We start from the raw sequence: 21,173 nt of genomic DNA on the forward strand, positions 1-21,173 counted from the left end.
GCATCCTGCATCTAACTCAGCATGTGGGATTCTATGTATATGGAGTGAAAAAACATTCAAACTAGAAAGGAAAGTCATTGACAATGGTTTCATAATGTTGGTAGGGCAGTGGCTTAAGGAGGCACAACAAGTTCATGTTATCAGCATCTACTCACCATGTGATATTCAGAATAAGAGAGCCTTATGGGATAGTGTTAAGCAACTGAAAAACCTAAACCCTGGGGGATTATGGTGCATATTGGGTGATTTCAATAACATCAGAATTCCATTAGAAAGAATGGGCGCTTGTCAGAGAGGGGTGGGGGAAAGTAACATCAGGGAGTTCAACGAATGGATTGAAGAGTTGGAGGTAGAGGAAGTGCCATGGGGGAAGAAAATTCACATGGTTTAGACTGAACGGAGCTGCTAGGAGCAAGTTGGACAGATTCTTGGTATCTCTAGAGTGGCTTGTCAAATGGCCTGGAAGTACTCAGCATACATTGGATAGGAACTTCTCTGATCATTGTCCAATTCTGCTAAGATCTAAGTTTATAGACTGGGGTCCTAAACCTTTCAGGATCCTTGACTGTTGTCTCCTGGACAACTCATTCAAGACAATTGTTCAGGAATGCTGGACCTCTAACCAGCAACGGGGTTGAGGAGGTTATGTGCTTAAAAAAAAATAAAAAGACTGAAAGAAAGGTTAAAGATATGGAATAGAGAACACTTTGGTGATACTTTAAAGAAATACAAGAAGATTGAGGATGAGTTAAACAAGCTGGAAGAGGATACAATTGATAGACAATTATCTCCTTAAGAAGTGTTGATCAGGAAGCAGCTTCAGGAAGAATTGTGGGTAACGGCTCAATCACATGAGTCTCTACTAAGGCAGAAGGTGAGATCTAGATGGATTAAAGAAGGCGATTGCACTTCACGATACTTCCATCTGATGATGAATGCGAGCCGCAGAAATAATTCTTTGAAAGGAGTGACGATTGATAGATCCTGGATTGAAGAACTGACAAGAGTAAAAGAGGAAGTCAGATTATTCTTCTTGCAAAGATTTCAAGAATCTGATCAAGATAGACCCCGGTTGGATGGAATCTGCTTTCTGACCATTGGCCAACAACAAAATGATATGCTATTGGGGCGCTTTCAGGAGGATGAGGTAAAAAATGCTGTATGGGACTGTGGGAGTGAGAAAAGTCCAGGCTCAGATGGACTTAACTTAAAATTCATCAAAATTTTTTGGCATATAATCAAACCTGATGTCCTTTGGTATTTGGACGAGTTCTATGTCAACGGAACTTTTCCAAGGGGCTGTAATGCATTTTTTATAGCCTTAATTCCTAAGGTGGCGGATCCACAACTTCTGAATGATTACAGACCTATCTCACTAATAGGTTGTATATACAAGATAGTGGCCAAGCTGCTTTCTAACAGACTGAAGAAGGTCATGCCACTCATAATAGATGAAAGGCAATCTGCATTCATAGGGGGCAGACATTTGTTACACAGTGTGTTGATAGCAAATGAGGTGGTCGAGGAAGCCAAAAGAAGTCAAAAGTCATGCATTGTTTTCAAAGTAGACTACGAGAAGGCATATGATTCTGTCTCCTGGGAATTCTTGATCTACATGTTAAGAAGGATGGGCCTTTGCTCCAAATGGATCCAATGGATAGAGGGATGTTTAAAATCTGCATCTATTTTGGTACTGGTGAATGGTAGCCCCTCGTTTGAGTTCATCCCACAAAGAGGACTTAGGCAAGGGGATCCATTAGCACCCCTTCTCTTTGACATTGTTGCTGAAGCTCTAAATGGGCTGGTGAGAGAAGCCGTGGAGAAAAACCTATTTAGGGGATTCCCAGTGGGCTCAAACAACGTGGAAATCAGTATCCTCCAATATGCGGATGACACAATATTTTTTGGTGAGACATCAATGGAGAATGTCAATACAATCAAAGTAATTCTGAGGACCTTTGAACTTGTATCAGACCTCAAAATTAACTTTGTAAAAAGTTGTTTTGGAGCATTTGGAATGTCGGACCAGTGGAAACTTGATGCAGCAAATTACCTAAATTGTAGCTTGCTATCCATTCCTTTTGTCTACCTAGGCATATCTATCGGGACAAATCCAAGGCGATGTCAGTTGTGGGATCCTATCCTCAACAAGTGTGAGAGAAAATTAGCAAAGTGGAAGCAAAGATACCTTTCTTTCGGGGGGAGAGTGACTCTTATACAGTCGGTCTTAACATCCATTCCTATTTATTTCTTTTCATTTTTCAGGGTCCCTAAAAGGGTGGTGGACAAGTTGGTGAGCTTACAACGAAGATTTCTATGGGGTGGTGGATCTGACCAAAACAAGATAGCCTGGATTAAATGGGACATAGTGTGCCTCCCAAAAGAAAAAGGGGGATTGGGAATCAAGGATATAAACACTTTCAATCTTGCACTGCTTGGCAAATGGAAGTGGAATTTATTTCAGCATCAAGGACAATTGTGGGCTAGGTTACTGGAGTCTAAATATGGTGGTTGGAGGAGCTTGAATGAAGCATCACGAGACAACAACAAATCCATAAGGTGGAGGGACTTAAAGATGGCTTCTCAACATTTGCAACAGGGTGATGCATTTCAAAATAGAACATTGTGGAGGGTCGGGTGTGGTGATAGGATTAAGTTCCGGGAGGACAACTGGATTGGCGGAGAGGGAACATTATTAGCAAAATACCCTAGGTTGTACCTTATCTCTTGTCAGCAAAATCAAGTTATTCAGTAGATGGGAGTCCACAAGGACACATGGTGGGAGTGAGATTTCATATGGAGGAGACCACTGTTTGACAGTGAGATAGCCATGGCTGTTAGATTCCTAAAAGATGTTGAAGGCGAGCCAATCCAGCCACATAGAAGAGATGATTGGGTGTGGACGGCAGATCCAAGCGGCCAATACTCGGCACAAAGTGCTTATAATATGTTGAGGGGGAAAACAATAGAGGGGACTTAGGATGGAGCTTTTGAGAAACTGTGGAAACTAAAGGTCCCAAGCAAAATTTCAGTATTTGCATGGAGATTACTCAGAGATAGACTGCCAACAAAAATAAACCTGCAAAGGCGACAAGTTGAGATCAATGATAGGCACTGTCCATTCTGCAGCAGCATGGAAGAGGATGCAGGCCACTTATTTTTCCATTGTAGCAAAATCCTTCCCATTTGGTGGGAATCTTTGTCTTGAGTTAATATCTTAGGTGCTTTCCCGTAAAACCCAAGACAACATTTCCTCCAACATATATCCGGATTGGCTGATGGAATAAGGGTCAACAAGTGGAAGTGTTGGTGGCTGGCTTTGACATGGTTCATATGGCAGCAGAGGGACAAGATAATCTTTTCCAATGACACCTTCAATGGCAACAAAGTGATGGATGACACAGCTTTCTTACTCTGGACATGACTTAGAAGTTTGGAGAAGGATTTTGCAACTTATTTTAATCAATGGTCTAGTAATCTTAGAGCAGGGTTTGTTTATTAGCTGAGGCTAGCAACATAGACTAACAGTAGAAATTACACTCATGTATGTAGCCAAATATTGGTTCCTATCGAGACTACATTAAGTCTGATAATTGGAACCAAATGTATGGTCTTTCCTAACTTTGTAACCTTTGTACCTCTGGTACTCAAATTTTTATATATATATATATATATATATATATATATTTATCTTTGCTGATAAAAAAAAAATCAGAGTTATACTTGACGGTGAACACCCACTTGCAACCCACTGTATTCTTTCCAGTTGGCAAAGGCATAACACTCCAAGTATGGTTCTTCTCAAGAGCTCTCATCCTCAAGAACAACTTCCTTCCACTTCGGTATTCTTTCCAGTTGGCAAAGGCATATTTTTTTGGAACTTCTACTCAAGACAACCGGGAGGTAAACGCAGCAAAAGATGAAGATAAATTTGAATATGACATAAATTTGGATAGAGGATGCTTAGTACAAGATCTAACTCCTTTTCGAAGAACCATGGCTATATTCATTTTGGAAGGGTTATCTTGATCATTGGAGTTAGAAGAAGAAGGTTTACCTTTACCACTAATTAAATTCTTCCTCGGTTCAGACTCATGGTTATGCTGGAGAGTTTGTGCATCTTCAACTTCCTTGTTTCTCCTCATGTAACCCTTTCCTTTCCAAATTCGGTCACAATCAATGAGCCTGTTTGCTATTTCCTTACAAGGATTATCCTGTTGTGGCATTAAGGTTAATTCTTCTTTATTTCCAGTATCCAAAGATTGTTTGTTACAATTTTGCTTTGAAGATGTAGCCCTGGATTCAGCAAGGACCTCACTCATTATGAGAGTGGGTTCAACTAATGAATCTTGGCCTTTTTGTTTCGGTGCAGCAATGCAAGTTTCAGAATCTTATGAAATAAGGACATCATTTGAAAGAATTATATTTTCAAAATAATCTTCCTTTGATCTCTCCCCTGAAGATGAATGTCATTATAAAAAGGTTGGCTCTCAAAGAAAGTAACATCCATACTTACAATTTTTTATTTTATTTTGGATCAAACATTTATATCCTTTTTGGGTTGGAGAGTAACCAATGAAAACACACTTTATAGCACATGGGTCAAGTTTTTCGATCTGCTTATGTTCATGAACGAAAGCAGTACAACCAAATATTTTTAATGGTAAATCAGCTGAAACGCGTGCCATAGGGAAATACTCTTTAAAAACATGCAAAAGAGTTTGAAATTGTAAAGGTTTGGAAGGCATACAGTTAATTAAATATGCATCAGTCAAAACAGCCTCACCCCATAGATATTTGGGAACTTTAGTAGAAAAGAGTAAAGCCCTAGCCACCTCTAAGAGGTGTTTATTTTTTCTCTTTGCAATCCCATTTTGTTGGGGTGTATTAGCACAAGAACTATGATGGACAATCCCATTTTCAAGAAAAAAATTTCCCAGGATCGTGTTAAAATATTCCCTCCCATTATCACTTCTGAAGACTTGTATGTTAGTTTGAAATTGATTTTGCACCATTTTAAAGAAATTTCTGACAGCTTGTTCAGCTTCAAATTTTTCTTTTAATAAATACACCCAACAAAGTTTAGTGTGGTCATCTATAAAAGTGATGAACCATTTTTTGTTGGAAAGTGTCCATATTTTATTTGGACCCCAAACATCACTGTGAATAATAGCAAATGGTTTTGATGGATTATAAGACTGCACAGGAAAAGAAGAACAATGATGCCTTACAAATTCACAGATTTCACAATGAAGCATTGAAGGGTCTTTATCAAACAACTTGGGAAATAGGTGTTTTAAATATCTAAAACTTGGATGGCCTAACCAAAAATGCCATAACATGATATCCTTATTATTATTTGAAACAAAAACAGATTCAAAACAGGAACTCATTGATTGTGATTGTTGTCTTGAAAGTAATAGGGAATACTTTCTTATTTTATTCAAGCAGTAAAAGTACTGCTTATATAGAAATATTACAATAAAGTCTGTTCCTTGATTCAAGGAATAATAAATGAAACAAATAATAGCTAATAATGATAAAGATCTTATTTTAAAACAAAGTAAATCGAATCTCTGATTCATCTAATATAGGAAACTGCAATATCTTCTATTAATTCCTACATACAGATTCACAGATGTGCTCTTATAGGGGAGACCGGGAGAGGGAGAGAGGGGGAAGGTAGAGAGGATTTGGACTGAGTTTAGGGAGGGTATAGGGTCTCTTGAATACCCTGAGTTGTTTGTGTTCCTTCTTTTCCATCACCTGTTCACACTGAACAGAGGAGAATATACTTAGTTATACACATTCTTTTTGATATCAATTTTTTTCTTGTTCTTGTTACTAGTTTGTACCTAACACTCCCCTTGACATGCCCACACACAACATACATTTTAGCTAAAACACTTCCAAGGCCTAATTATGAAAACCCAAATTGGTAAGATCCAAGCTAAGCATGATTGACGCCTACCATCCAGCTTGGAGGGGGAGTTTTGGATATTGGTTCCAGACTAATAGGAATTACAATTCATAATTCAGAGGAGTAGCTAGGATTTTTAGACCCTTCACTTCATTGTTTGTTTGATTCAACTTATTTTGGAGAAATAATTGCATATTTTTGTGTCAGTTTTCAAAGAGAACTTTTGAAAAATAAGCGATTATTTTCCTAAAATTAATCCCCACCAAATATGCATTAAGTCCTACTAGCCGTAGCTTTATTTGTCTGTTCTTTAAGCAATTTCTTTTATACCATATTACTTCTATTTATTTAGAGGTTTTTTCTCTCCTTTTTTAGGCTCCTAGGTTAGTGTACAATATTTCCTATTTATTCTGTAACTTTGTTATTGTTTCAGTTGAAATAAATGCTTGAGTGTTTTACCACTCAGCTGAACCCTTTTCATTAATATATACGTGAAACAAAGTCAAAAACAAGTACAAGGGCAAAGCAGAGGTGCAGACTGAAGCACCCTGCAATTCGGCTACAGCAGGAAAAGTAAAGAAAATGCAACTTGCTAATAAGACAAAAATATAAAATATATATGCTAATTCAACACTTATAAAAAAAATATAATACAGTTTTCCTCCGAAATCTACATCTATACCTTTATGCATGATGTCTCCAAAATCCATAGTTTCTTGATGGTTGATACATGTTGGGTCCTTGATGGCCACGGGAAAATATTATGATCTAGGTTCAGATATGCTTTAGATTAAATTTGTTGAAAGATTACAAAAAAGGCTGGGCATATGGATATCAAGATTCAGTATGATATTGCTACTGTAGGAAAAGGAAAAGGAAACTCCATTTTAATGGTTGACGTTTCCTCTATAATGTTATATTTTATAAAATTTGTAAGGATTTTTGAAATGAGTCGGAAATTTGCATATTGATTTAAAAAGACTATATAAATTGAAGGAAGTTTTGTGAAACTGTTATTCTCCTGAGATATATCAGATAAAAAACTAATCTATAACTTGAGGGAACTTCTACTGTGGACACAAGTACTGAAATCAAAATATGGAAGCTGGAGGAACCTGGATGAGACAAGAAGAAACCATAAAGAATCAATTTGGTGGTGGGACTTATGCATTGTTTGCAACTCAACGGAGGAGGGAAGCTGGTTCAAAAATCAAGTAACATGGAAAATTGGAAGCGGCAGCAGGGTGAAATTTTGGGAAGATGGATGGAAGGAAGATGGGTCCCATTGCTGGAAAAATATCCTAGATTTTACCGTATTTCAAAGCAGCAACAGCACTATATTCATCAGATGGGATCAGTGTCAAGAGGGGGTGTGGGAATGGCATCTTGAGTGGAGGAGAATGTTAATGGAGGGAGAGATGGATTTGGCAGCAAATTTCTTGGAGGATATTGAGGGGATGGTAGTACAAGTCCAGCATCAAGATTGGTCGTGGGAAGGGGATCCGGGAGGGGAGTACACAGTGGGGACTGCATATCGGGCACTTAATCAGAATATAATTGGAGAAGATGATGATAGGGCATTCTCTATCCTTTTGAAACTAAAAATTCCCAGCAAGGTGTCACATTTTGCTTGGAGATTGATTCGGGATAGATTGCCAACAAGGATGAATCTTAGAAGCTGAAACGTTGTGATGGATGAAGTCTGCTGTCCAATCTGCCTAAACTACGACAATGATGCTGGTCATTTGTTTTTTGGATGCACCAAAATTATGCCGTTGTGGTGGGAGACCTTGTCATGGATAAATACGCTCACTGTTTTTCCAGAAAGGCCAAAAGAACACTTTCTTCAACATTCTCAATGCAATCTGAATGGACTTATTCAACATATATGGAACCATAGGAATAAGATTGTTTTCTCAGGTGACAGCTTTGATGGTAAAAAATTGATGGATGATGCACTATCCTTCTGTTGGACATGGCTCAAAAATCTGGAAAAAGGATTTGACATTCCTTTTCATTTATGGTCCAGCAACATCAGAGCTGAATTTTTCTTACAGGGGGGATTGGACTTTAGAATTTTTTGTAGAAGGGTATCCAAGCATAGAATAGACCTGTTTAGTTGCCTAATATCTGCTTTCAAATGCTAATATTAGGTTACCATAACTCAATGTAGGGTAAACCTGGGATGTACATATCACTGTACCTCTTGTACTGAATTATATATATACTCTTATTTTTGCCGATCAAAAAAGAAAAAATAACTGGAGGGAACTTCTGAACTGATGCCAGCACTTCTTTTGTCTCTTTCTTCATTCCCAGACAGGTTGTTTATGTTTGCCTAAAGATCCCAATAAGAGTGAGGCTGCAAGGTAGATTTGAAATTTAGTGAGATAGGCTGTAAGTCTGTAAATAATGGTTTGTTTTGTGTTACTTTAGGTGTTCAGAAGAGACATGCTGTGTAATATAATATGCTAACCATAATTTTGTATAAGTTAGTAATTAAGGAATTATCACACTTGTATTACCTATTATTATTAAAGGAAGACATGAGCGGAGAGCGAGATAGTGAGTGTGAGCGAAACACGGGGTGGGTGAGAGTTAGTAGTAGGAGACAGAAGAAAACGAGAGTTCTGAGAGAGGGTCCTAGTTTGAAAGCTGCCGGTAACACGAACGGATATGGACGGAGCTACAGGAGAGGAAACTGGAGGGATAGGAAGGATATAACGTCATTCTACTTCACACGATTCCCCGAGGACGTAACCGAGGAAGACCTATGGCACCACTTCAAAAAGTTTGGTGACGTAAGGGAGATATTCATATCAAAGAAGAAGAACAGTCTCGGCAGGAAGTATGGTTTTGTCAGATTTCAAGGAGTAGAGAGCTTGCATCAACTAGAAAGGAGGCTAGACAACACCATATTTGGAGGTTTGAAGATGCATGTCAACATACCAAAGTTTGGAAGAGCACACAGCGGACAAATACCCTCATCAGTCACACGCCGAGAGAGCGCAATGCAAGGAGAAGATGAGATGGTAGCTCGAAGACAACAAGGACAACGAGTGAGGCAAAGGTCGTACGCTGAGGTCCTGCAGAGGAATATAACAACAGTGCAAAAGAGAAGACCAGTGACTGAGGTGTGCAACAACAAACCCACGTCGAGGTCAGAAGTGTATCTCGATATACCACTGAAGGGACAAAAATGGCTACAAGAGGCGTGGGTGGGGAGGCTAAAAAACCTCGCCATATTTGATAGAGTAGAGGAGGAGTTGCCATGGGATATCGGAGCCAGCGTGGCGGTGAAATACATTGGGGATGACATGGTTGTAATTCTCGGCCTTGACGACGAAAAAGCAAAACGATTCATGGAGGAAGAAAGCGAAGGTGGGGCTTCCATGTTTCATTCACTGGAGAAATGGCACCCAAGGGTACGTCCGGGATGCAGGTTGGCGTGGGTTCAGTGTTGGGGAGTGCCTCTAGTGGCATGGGAAACAAACCATTTAAAGAAAATCACGGCGGCCATTGGAGACTTCGTGGACGTAGATGATGACGTGGAGGAGCTTAGACGGCTGGACAGGGCACGGGTTCTAATAAAAACACCATGGATGCCGCGAATCGATCATACCGTCAACGTCCATATTGGCGGAGAGACATTCAGCGTGCACATCACGGAGGAGACCGCCACTAGTACCGCTGCCTGTTATTGTCGGAGACCAGGGTATTTCAGTTCCTCAGAGGAGATTGACTCAGGGTATAGCGATGTCCAAACACCGACAAAGCTGACCCAACCCGAGACGGAGAGTATCCCTGAGCAGCGGCTTCAGGTGGCGCTGGGGGATGACGCGGAGGAGGAAGGGGACGGCCAAACAGCAGAGCTGGACGATATTCAGATTTTACCCAGCGGATATTGGAACCTGGAGAACCCAAAGGATAACGATGTTACCCACAAGGAGCGTGTATCTCCACCACCCAAAGTCAGAGCTAGAACCCCAACGGTTACCCAGGGGAACAGTAATGTCAGCCATGGCACAGCCACCCAGGTCCGAAATGGCCCCTTTCATGCAAAAGGAAATGTGCAGGAAGGATGCATGGTCAATCCTGCAGCGAGCACCTTTAGTTTGGCCGAAAGAAGTAACTTGGAGGTACTTGATAACCCACGGGGTCAGATTTTAAACAACAGGGACCAGCCTCGTGACCTTGGGGACAGCCACATAACGGACATGGGTTTTGCTACCCACACCCCCAAAGAAACACACCCACACCACAAACTCAGCCCAGACAAAAGCCCCACAGCCCAAAGTAATTCGTGCAAATTTTACGTCCGCAAAAGATGGCTCAAAAAGCAAAGTGGTCCAATATGTGCAGATGCTCACCTCCCACAGACAACCACGGGTAATATAACTACCAGCCCAAAACAGAATCAACAACCCATGCATGTCAATCAGAGCAGAGGAGTTTCGGGTATAGCTCCAGTCAACCCCAACAATAAAAAAGACCAGATAATCACACCCATGACCCCACCACTCATACTCGGGAGTGATAGCCCTCACACCCAAGCCACAGACCAACAACAAGTCAGCCACAACACCCAGCTACAACAACCTGTGCAAACTGCTGAACACCAAGTTAATAAACAGGAGCAGGAGGTAGAAGCAATTTGGCAAATGGCGGAAAACCTAGGGATTACATGTGGAAATGTGCAAACAAATTATGTGCAACAGCTTATAGAAATGGAAGACAGAGACAACAACGAGGTGCAAAGGATGGGAGGAAGGAGGAGGCTCTCATGAATATTATATCCTATAATGTGAGAGGTCTGGGTAGGGGAGTTAAATGGCCAGCAGTTAGGAGAATGGTAAACAAACATCACATAGACATGTTATGCATACAGGAGTCAAAAAAGGAGGTTATAGACAGAGCTATGTGCCAAGCTTTATGGGGGGATTCTGAGGTTAGGTGGGAAGCACAACCATCATCTAACACAGCAGGAGGTATTCTGTGCTTATGGAGTGACAAAACATTTTTGCTGGAAAGGAAGGTTTGTGGGACAGGTTTTGTGATGTTGACAGGGAAGTGGGTTCAGGAGGCACAAATTGTGAATATCATCAACATTTACTCACCTTGTGATATACATAGCAAAAGAGTTCTGTGGGACGTTATCAAGCAACTGAAAAATCAAAGTCTCGGAGGATTATGGTGCATATTGGGGGACTTCAATTGTATCAGAAATCCTTCGGAGAGATCTGGTGTATGCCAAAGGGGGCTGGAAGATAGCAGTTCTAGGGAATTCAATGAGTGGATTGCAGAAATGGAGGTAGTGGAAGCGCCATGGGTTGGGGGAAACTTCACATGGATAAGGCCAAATGGGACAGCTCGAAAGGAATTTTTCTGATCACTACCCGATAATGCTTAGATCCAAGTATGAGGATTGGGGTCCAAAACCTTTCCGGATCCTTGATTGTTGGCTAAATGACAAATCCTTTCAGGAAATGGTACAGCAGAGTTGGAATTCAGTTCAATTTGGAGGTTGGGGTGGATACGTATTAAAAGAAAAAATCAAAGCACTCAAAGGCAAGCTTAGGGAGTGGAACAGAGAGCATTTTGGGGATACCTTCAAGAAGTATCAGAAGATTGAGGATGAACTGAATAAGCTAGAAGAGGATACAGCAGGCAGACAACTAACCCAGCATGAGGTGGTGACCAGGAAGCGCCTTCAGGAGGATCTATGGGTAGCAGCTCAATCCCACGAGTCACTATTAAGACAGAAGGCGAGGTCTAAGTGGATCAGAGAAGGTGATTGCAACTCTAGATATTTCCATCTGATGATTAATGCCACTCGAAGAAATAATTGCCTGAAAGGACTGAAGATTAACGGAACATGGATTGAAGAACCTGCAATAGTGAAGGAGGCAGTAAGGGCATTCTTCTCCCAACGATTCCAGGAAGCTACTAGGATCAGACCTACATTGGATGGGTTGCGTTTTCAGACCATTGAAAGTTACCAAAATGAAATGCTTGTGGGGAGATTTCAGGAAGACGAGGTAAAAAGAGCCGTGTGGAATTGTGGGAGCGATAAAAGTCCAGGTCCAGATGGCATAAATTTCAAATTCATCAAGCAATTCTGGAACACTATCAAACCGGATTTCTTGAGATTTCTAGATGAATTTCATGTGAATGGGATTTTTCCCCGAGGCTCAAATGCATCCTTCATAGCCTTAATCCCTAAGATACTGGATCCACAGACGCTGAATGAGTATAGACCTATCTCATTGATAGGGTGTATGTACAAGATTTTGGCGAAGATCCTGGCTAACAGGTTGAAGAAGGTCATGCCCCATATCATCCATGAAACACAATCCGCTTTTATAGAAGGAAGACACATGTTACATAGCGTGGTGGTTGCAAATGAGGCGGTTGAAGAAGCTAAAAGATGCCAAAAGCCATGTATTGTCTTCAAGGTTGACTACGAAAAGGCGTACGATTCGGTATCCTGGGATTTCTTGATCTATATGCTCAGAAGGATGGGTTTCTGTTCTAAATGGATTCAATGGATAGAAGGTTGTCTAAGATCAGCATCTGTATCAGTTCTGGTGAATGGTAGTCCTACAGCTGAGTTCATTCCTCAGAGGGGACTGAGGCAAGGGGATCCACTATCACCTCTACTTTTTAATATTGTTGCTGAGGCACTTAATGGAATTGTGTCGCAAGCTAGGGCGAATGGTCTATTCCGGGGATTCTTAGTTGGTTCAGACAAGGTGGAAGTCAACATCCTCCAATACGCGGATGATACAATCTTCTTTGGTGAGGCAACAATGGAGAATGTAAGAGCAGTTAAGGCAATCTTGAGAGTCTTTGAGATGGTATCTGGACTCAAAATTAATTTTGCTAAAAGCGGGTTTGGTGCATTTGGGATGTCAGAACAGTGGAAAATCGAAGCAGCGGAGTACCTCAACTGTAGCTTATTGTCCTTTCCGTTCGTATACCTAGGCGTTCCTATCGGAGCAAATCCGAGAAGATATCAAACATGGGACCCTATTATTAGAAAGTGTGAGAGAAAATTAGAGAAATGGAAGCAGAGACACTTATCATTTGGGGGGCGAGTGACTCTCATTAAGGCAGTGCTAACATCCATTCCTATCTATTTTTTCTCTTTTTTCAGGGTTCCAAAGAAGGTGGAGGACAAACTTGTGAGCCTTCAGAGAAGATTTCTATGGGGAGGAGATCATGAACAAAAGAAAATAGCCTGGATCAAATGGGAGACAGTATGTCTTCCAAAAGAAGATGGCGGCTTGGGAGTCAAAGAGATTAACTCCTTTAATTTATCATTGTTGGGCAAATGGAAGTGGGAGTTATTCCATCAGCAGGGGGAATTATGGGCTAGGGTGCTTCAATCAAAGTACGGTGGCTGGAGGGCATTAAATGAAGCAACCAGAGATAATACCGGTTCTATATGGTGGAGGGACCTAAAGAGAGTAGCTCAACATCCACAATATGAGGCTGTAATGAAGAATACAACAACATGGAAGGTAGGGTGTGGGGATAAATTCAGATTTTGGGAGGATAGGTGGATAGGGGAAGAGGACTCGCTATTAGCAAAATACCCTAGGTTGTATAGTATCTCTGTCCAGCAACACAAACATATACAGCAGATGGGGGCTTTTAAAGACACAGGCTGGGAGTGGGATTTTAGGTGGAGGAGACCATTGTTCGATAGAGAAATAGATATGGCGGTAGCATTCTTAAAAGATGTGGAGAGTCACAGAATACAGCCTCACATCAGCGACCAATGGGTGTGGAAGGCAGATACAAGTGGCCATTATTCGGCCAAAACTGCATACCAAACACTTAGGAAGGACATCTCACAGGAGAATGACGATGGGGCTTTTGGGGAGTTATGGAAACTCAAGATTCCAACAAAAATTGCTGCCTTCGCATGGAGGTTAATCAATGATAGGCTACCCACTAGAACTAATCTGCGAAAGAGGCACATTGAGGTGACAGATTCCAGCTGCCCATTCTGCAGTCTGGTGGAGGAGACCGCAGGTCACATATTTTTCCAATGCAGCAAGATAATCCAGCTTTGGTGGGAATCCTTGTCTTGGGTGAATCTGGTGGGAGTCTTCCCAAACCATCCTAGACAACATTTTCTTCAACACATTCATGGGGTGACAAGGGGAATGAGAGTTCAGAGATGGAATTGGTGGTGGCTAGCATTAACATGGACTACTTGGAAGCACAGAAATGACATCATTTTTGCAAATGGTACATTTAATGCCAACAAACTGATGGACGATGCAGTCTTCCTACTATGGTCGTGGCTCAGAAATTTGGAGAAGGACTTTAATACACATTATAATCACTGGTCTACCAATATTAGTGCAGGATTTTTAAGAATACCTTGATATGTGTATTATAACCATTCTTGTATCCACACTCTATCTATGGTCAGAATTAGGTCTACCTGGAATCTAATCTGATCTGTAATTTGTACATTATCTAGTACCTCTGGTACTTTTTAATATATATATTTTATCTTTGCTGATCAAAAAAAAAAAAAATTGTGTTTATGTTTTCAATGTGAACATTGTGCTCATAAGTCATAACTGACATAGAATGAGTCACAAGATAATGAGAAACACCAAACTAACAAGATATTCTTGTGTATCCAAAAGCAAGAAGGTTATTACTGTCTATGGTCTAACTATAAATAGATCAGAGGACAATTTATAATTTACTTTCAGGAGAGGAACTGGGGGTTTGTCTTCACCAGGCTGAGGATGCCACTCAAGAAGCACTTCCTTTCTCTCAACTGCTTCACGAATATATGGATACATATTCATTGCAGTTCTTGAATGAAAATCTCCACCAGCTTCAAATGCTTCCAACATGCTCTTACAATTAGCAAGATGTGCAAGAATCCTAAGTTCCAACTGCAACAATATGTAACTCCATCAACAGAATGAAATTTCTTGCAACTAGTTCAATTAGATAAGTAAATTGCTAACCTGTCCATAATCAGCAACTATAAGAGAATTCCCTGGAGCAGCTATGAATGCTTGACGGATTTTGTACCGGTCCTTTTCCAAAGCAGGTTGGTTCTAGTTTATGAATTATACGTTAGATTAAAGCTGTAACTTTGAAATCCAATGATTAATCTAGTCCATGTAATACCCATATTTGAATTTCAAAGTTCAAATAAAAAATCACTTAGGGGGTGTTTGGTAGGAGAAAAGTTTTTATTTTCCTAGGAATCTTGGTTTCCCATGCTTGGTATTCATTTTTAAAAAATAAGATTCCTGGGAAAGAATGTTTTAAGGTAGGTTTCCCACGAAAAATTTCCCATGGGAAGAGGTGGGAATCTAACTTTTCCGACTAGGAGGGAAGTTTTAATTAAATGAAAAGACTATGTTATCCCTTTTTCAAGTACAAAATATCCTCACCTAGGGTTCATCTTTATCCAAAAGCTTATCTACAATTTTGAATGTTGCACTTATCCACGTGATTCTATCTTTCTTTAATTTTGAAATTTGTAAAGAAAATTCTTTATCTTTTTTAAAAAAGAAAAAACGTAGATCTCCAACTAATTTATTATAATTTTGAATAATATTATAATTCAACATCTAATATGATAGTAAGCTATAATAATTTTTCAACCAAGTAAAATAACGTCATAATTAAATCAAATAATTAATATTTGTAAAAAAAATATTTTGAAATTATTTTTGTTTGATTTTCTTTTGCAAATGTTTTTTATATATAAATTTATTTAAATCTTGTAACTAAATTAGGTAAGTATCATTTGTAATAAAATTTGAGTAAAAAATATTCAATGAAGTTATTTTAATAAAGACAAACAAACAATTCGAGAAGACAAACAATTCGAGGCAGAGGAAGACCCAAAAAGACTATAAGAGAGGTTATAAAAAAGGATCTCGAAATTAATGGTTTGGATAGAAGTATGGTACTTGATAGAACATTATGGCGGAAGTTGATCCATGTAGCCGACCCCACCTAGTGGGATAAGGCGTTGTTGTTGTTGTTGTTGAAGTTATTTTAATAAAGGATATATTTGTAAAAAAATCGTATATACTCAGGAAAGTTCTATTGTAACCAAATAAATGAAACTTTAATTCCCAGGAAACATATTATGATCAACCAAACATATCTTAACCATAGATGTTAGTCTTGATACTAGTAAAACCCATGATAGAGAGAGAATGAGTAGAGAGAGAAACAGAGAGTGGGTTGGAGAGAGAAACAGAGAGAGAGGCAAAGTGTGGATGAGAGAGGATCCCCGATTCAACTATGCCGAAACCAAGGATGGACAACAACCTAGGTTTAAGCGGACAAATTGGAGGGATAAGGCTGATATCTCATCCTTTTATTTTACAAGATTCCCAGAAGATGTAAATGAAAAGGATCTATGGTACCAGTTCAAAAGGTGGGGGGACGTGAGGGAGATTTTCATCTGCAAACAGAGGAACAAAAGCGGTAGGAGGTACGGTTTCGTGAGGTTCAAGGGGTGACTGATGTGTGCAGATTAGAATAGCAGCTGGATAATATCATAGTTGGAGGCTTAAAGCTACATGTCAATATACCAAAATATGGGAGGGAGATGAAGAGAAATGAAGATCAGAGACCAGAGAACAAAGTATAGGGATATAAGGAGCAACACGAAATGGAAGCAGAACGACAAAGGCAATCCCAGCAAATGCCAATACCAACATCATATGCGAAGGTGGTGGCGACAAACACCAGAAACTCGGGGCAAATGTGGACACATAGGAACGTGAGCCAAAGACACGAAATCTCACATTCATCGGTCTAGTTGGATATTCTGATGGATGAAAAGAAATGGTTTAGCGATGCCTGGGTGAGTTGACTGAAGAACTTGGCGATGTTTGACAGAGTCGAAGATGAACTTTCGTGGGACAAAGGAGTAGATATCTCGCCGAAGTACCTAGGGGACGATATGGTATTGCTACTCGGTCTCACTGACGCCAGAGCTGAATAGATGGGCAGGGAAGAAACCATGAACGGATCATCCCTGCTTCACTCGTTGGAGAAGTGGAATCAGAGGTTGCGAATTGGCTATAGGTTGGTCTGGGTACAATGCTGGGGTATATCGCTACCAGCTTGGGACATGGCGCAAATTCAGAAAATTGTGGCAGCAATAGGGGAAATGGAGGTGGACGACGATGTTGAAAAAGCTCGGAGGTTGGACAGGGCATGGGTACTTATTAAAACTCCGTGGCGATCCACAATCCAACACACAGTAAATGTATCCATCAATGGGGAGGATTATAGAGTCTATATAGCGTAAGAGAACGGAGCCAGCACCGGAAAATGCAATTGTCGACTTAGGAGTGTCTTTGGGTCATTGGAGGAAATCGATTCCGAGGAGAGCGAAATTGGAACCCCGAAATCAAAGGAGGATGGCTCGTCGGAAAATGAAGCGGCGCTGAGGAGAACTAGACGTGAAAATCTATGTTTGACAATGAAATTGACATGGCTGCTAGATTCTTGGGGAATATAGAAGGCAGTTTAATCCATCCAGACCGACGAGACAACTGGACGTGAAAAGCTGATCCAAGTGGTCAATATTCAGTGAGGAGTGCATATAATCTGCTGATGGGGGAATCAATAGATGAGAATCAGGATGGAGTTTTTGAGGAGTTATGGAATTTAAAGATCCCAACCAAAACATCCTTCTTCGCTTGGAGATTAATTAGAGATAGATTGTCAACAAAATTAAACCTGCGAAGGAGGAACGTAGAAATCAATGATCTATTTTGTCCATTATGCAAGAACAATGAGGAGGATGCAGCTCATCTATTCTTCAACTGCAGTAAAACCCTCCCTATATGGTGGAAATCTTTGTCTTGGGTAAACATCTCAGGTGCTTTCCTGCAAAACTCGAGCATCATCTCCTCCAACATGCTCATGGGGGATATGCTAGACTAAGGGCTCATAGATGGAAGTGTTGGTGGATAGCATTAACCTGGACTATTTGGCAGCACAGGAATCAGATAGTTTTCTCAAACGATAGCTTTAGTGGTAGCAAACTGATGGATGAGGCAATCTTCCTATGTTGGTCATGGTTTAGGAATATGGAAAAAGGTTTTGTAATGCATTTTAATCGATAGTCGAGTAATCTAAGAGAGGGATTTTGTAATCAGGGGAGGGAAGCATACATAGGACCTGGGTAGCCTATAGCTTACAATGTGAACAGCTTATGGTTAGCTAATTCGACTGATCAAGTTCGTATTAGGAAAACATATGTCTGCTGAACTCGAAAAATTTGTAATCTTAGTACCCTTAGATTTATAATGTAATGTAACTAACATAGAGCTCAAATAGTTGTAAAAAATTAAGAGATACTGTATCAAGACCAAGTAGACTTCAGTCAAGAAAGTGAATGCTTCTAATTCAAAGTTCAATGTAAAGATAACAAATGAGTTGCCTTTTGTTTTTCAACAATATTGTTAGTGTATAGAGCCATTCCTGTATCTTCACCTAATAGTTTAAGCTCTTGAGTGGTTTAGAGTTTGATCCCCGCCGCTCCCATTCTTCTAACAATATATTGAATTTCGGTATAATGACTATTGTGTGAGGGGGGCACGTGTATAAAACCATTTTATGTATTTTCACCTACTAGGTGAAGCTTTTGAAATAATTGATTCATAACAAAGTACAGAAAGTAAGATAATGTACAGTCTACAGGGAGGATAAAAGATTTTTTAGTACAGTGAGAAACAGGTCATGAACTAAACTTGCATCAAAAGACAATATTGGCACATAATATTATCTCAAACAAGAAGCTTAAATAACATTTTTTTGCATATCACTAATAGTTGTCCAGATTTAGTCTTTTATCAATAAATGAGCTGTTCTATTAACAACACAACTGAAAAGAAGTTACACCTCTAGTATTTATATTAGAGTTAGGACAGCTATGTACAGCTGTCAGAACAACTGTCAACCAACTCAATGTTAGCTGAGTTAACTAAAGTAACTAACTCTGCTTAACAGATTAAAAAGAAAAGGAGTAATTCGACTCTTCTCTCTAATATTTCATTTCAACAACTAATGTTATAAAATCTTTTTAGTAAATTAAAAATTTAATATTGGCAAGAACCAACTCTTCTAAAAACTTAAACTATTAGGTGTGGGCACATGAATAATTTTATATTTAACTTGGCTTGTCATAGTAAGTCCTTTGAGCTTGAAGCATGGACGATGCACAGGTCAACCGTATACTTTGCTAAAAACTAAACATTGTTTTAAGAAGAATGGGGGCAACAATGATCAAACTCCTGACTACTTGGTCATAGAGGCTTTGATATCATATCAAGAACCAATTCTCCTAAAAGCATATGGTATTAAGTGAAGGCACATAAATGGCTTTATATCTTACAAACATAAAAAGATGGAATCAAACCATCATCAATAAATAATAAATAAATATATACAGACAAAGGAATGAAAAATATGGCTTTTAAAAAATTTCAAGTAAACCAACAGCTAAAGAAGTCTTGCAAGTTTGAAGAACCTGCAGATTTGGCCTTCTTGCTGACAAACGTCCAGTCTCTGTGTTGATATTTATGGAACAATGAACACGGTGATCCTTTCCTGCTATATTATGCCCCTGCCATTGAGAACAAATTAAGCTAACATATAGTATGCATACATAACCTACAAACTTCAATGCATACAAATCTATAATATACCAACAACCTCCTTTTAAGTTTATGCAGCAATTGGATTAATCAAGTGCTCTCAATTCCATCATCTCTTCCTCTAGTACACATACAAAAACTAACCTTGACTACGCTTATATTGCACTTACAACACTATTAATGTCAATCACACTAGGTAAGCAAAGTATATATGGCTAACATGAAAATCAATAAACACAACCAGACAAGGGATAAAAAACTTCGTACCCCATTGCCCAGAGGCTCTTCGCTATGCGAAGGTATGGGGGAGGGATATTGTACGCAGTCTTATCTTTGCATATGCAAAGAGGCTGTTTCCGGATTCGAACCCAGACAAGGGATATTCAAAATATTTTTTTAAAAAAAGAATAATTACCTGCAGGGGAAGGATGAAGTTAGAGATCAAAGAATCAATTGAACAGACTTCACATAAAGCGGCAATTGCATGGCATGCATCTCTCCCTTCTTCCTCTGTTGGAAAACAAGAAAAAGCTGTTCCGTAAGTAGATTTATCTATTTCCACAGGTAAAAATTCACTTTGAGAAGGATTTCCATCTTCATCATCAAGATCCATGTTACAAGCCTCATAAAAGTCATATTCGGCAGAAACTTTGCCAGCCAAGACCTTTAAAACATCACCACTAACTGAGGGCCAACCACTTGGCGTGTACATATCAACATTCAGGTTGTAGCCAATGCTATTCAACTTAATATCACGAAGTTTTGTGGGAGCCTTCTTGCCTTCTTTAATTACTTTATCAACATTGGGAATTTTGAAAACTCTCTCAGTTGGAATTGCCTCATTATGGTTTTTTCTGTAATGAATGATGAAACATGAGAAAATGAAAGCTTTAATTTCATCTATATACTTGAACAACTTCATAATCAGAAGAGAATGTTAAAGATATGGTTTTATCTTTATGCAAATATAGAAATAGGGAATTATTGTATGGCTGAATATTAGGGATTACTTTAGTGATTTCTTACCTTAATTGTATCATTATTCAGATTATACATAATATCATGTGTGGTCTCAAAGACAGTTTCTGTAAACCTAATATGGTATCAGTAGGGTTCGATCCCTCTTTATCGCGCAGCTTCCGTTCATGGTGAACAGTACCGCACGACCTCCATCTGCTGTTTGGCAGCCATGCCATTGCCGTTTGACCGGCAACCACCTGCGACCACCGGCGACCCCCATGCTGGTCGTCGCTCTGGCAGCCGCTGCCGCACACGCCCCCTTAATGACTTTCATATATACAATTAGAAAGTGACAACAATCACGGATGCATTATACTAATGACTTTCATATATACAAATAGAATAGACTCTTAACCCTAGTCTGCAGAATTCCCCCATCCCTCCAGCTGAATGTGTTAAACAGATCAAGGTCAGCCTTCAGCCACATAATGATTGACACTGAATAAAATAACATTCTTTAACAATTAAAAACCTAAAAAATTCTGACTGCTGACATTATACTGAGCAGTAGTATTGATAAAAAGTATCTTGAAATTTCAGTCAAACAATAAAAACTG

The 21,173-nt window shown here is 39.6% G+C and overlaps 1 protein-coding gene across 4 annotated transcripts in view; it reads right to left on the bottom strand.

The window, feature by feature from the left end:
- LOC100790704 (DNA polymerase I A, chloroplastic/mitochondrial) overlaps nucleotides 1-21,173 on the bottom strand; it is a 32,007-nt gene that overhangs the window by 5,919 nt on the left and 4,915 nt on the right. For all 4 annotated transcript variants that reach the window (XM_014779396.3, XM_041004712.1, XM_014779397.3 and 1 more), the window contains 4 exons: nucleotides 20,012-20,450; nucleotides 19,470-19,565; nucleotides 14,923-15,015; nucleotides 14,653-14,847 (listed from right to left, as the gene is read on the bottom strand). In XM_014779396.3, coding sequence (XP_014634882.1) covers nucleotides 14,653-14,847; nucleotides 14,923-15,015; nucleotides 19,470-19,565; nucleotides 20,012-20,450 — 823 coding nt within the window. The remainder of the gene's footprint in view (nucleotides 1-14,652; nucleotides 14,848-14,922; nucleotides 15,016-19,469; nucleotides 19,566-20,011; nucleotides 20,451-21,173) is intronic.

The sequence above is a fragment of the Glycine max genome, chromosome 8 (assembly GCF_000004515.6).
Source record: "Glycine max cultivar Williams 82 chromosome 8, Glycine_max_v4.0, whole genome shotgun sequence".
Taxonomy (NCBI): domain Eukaryota; kingdom Viridiplantae; phylum Streptophyta; class Magnoliopsida; order Fabales; family Fabaceae; genus Glycine; species Glycine max.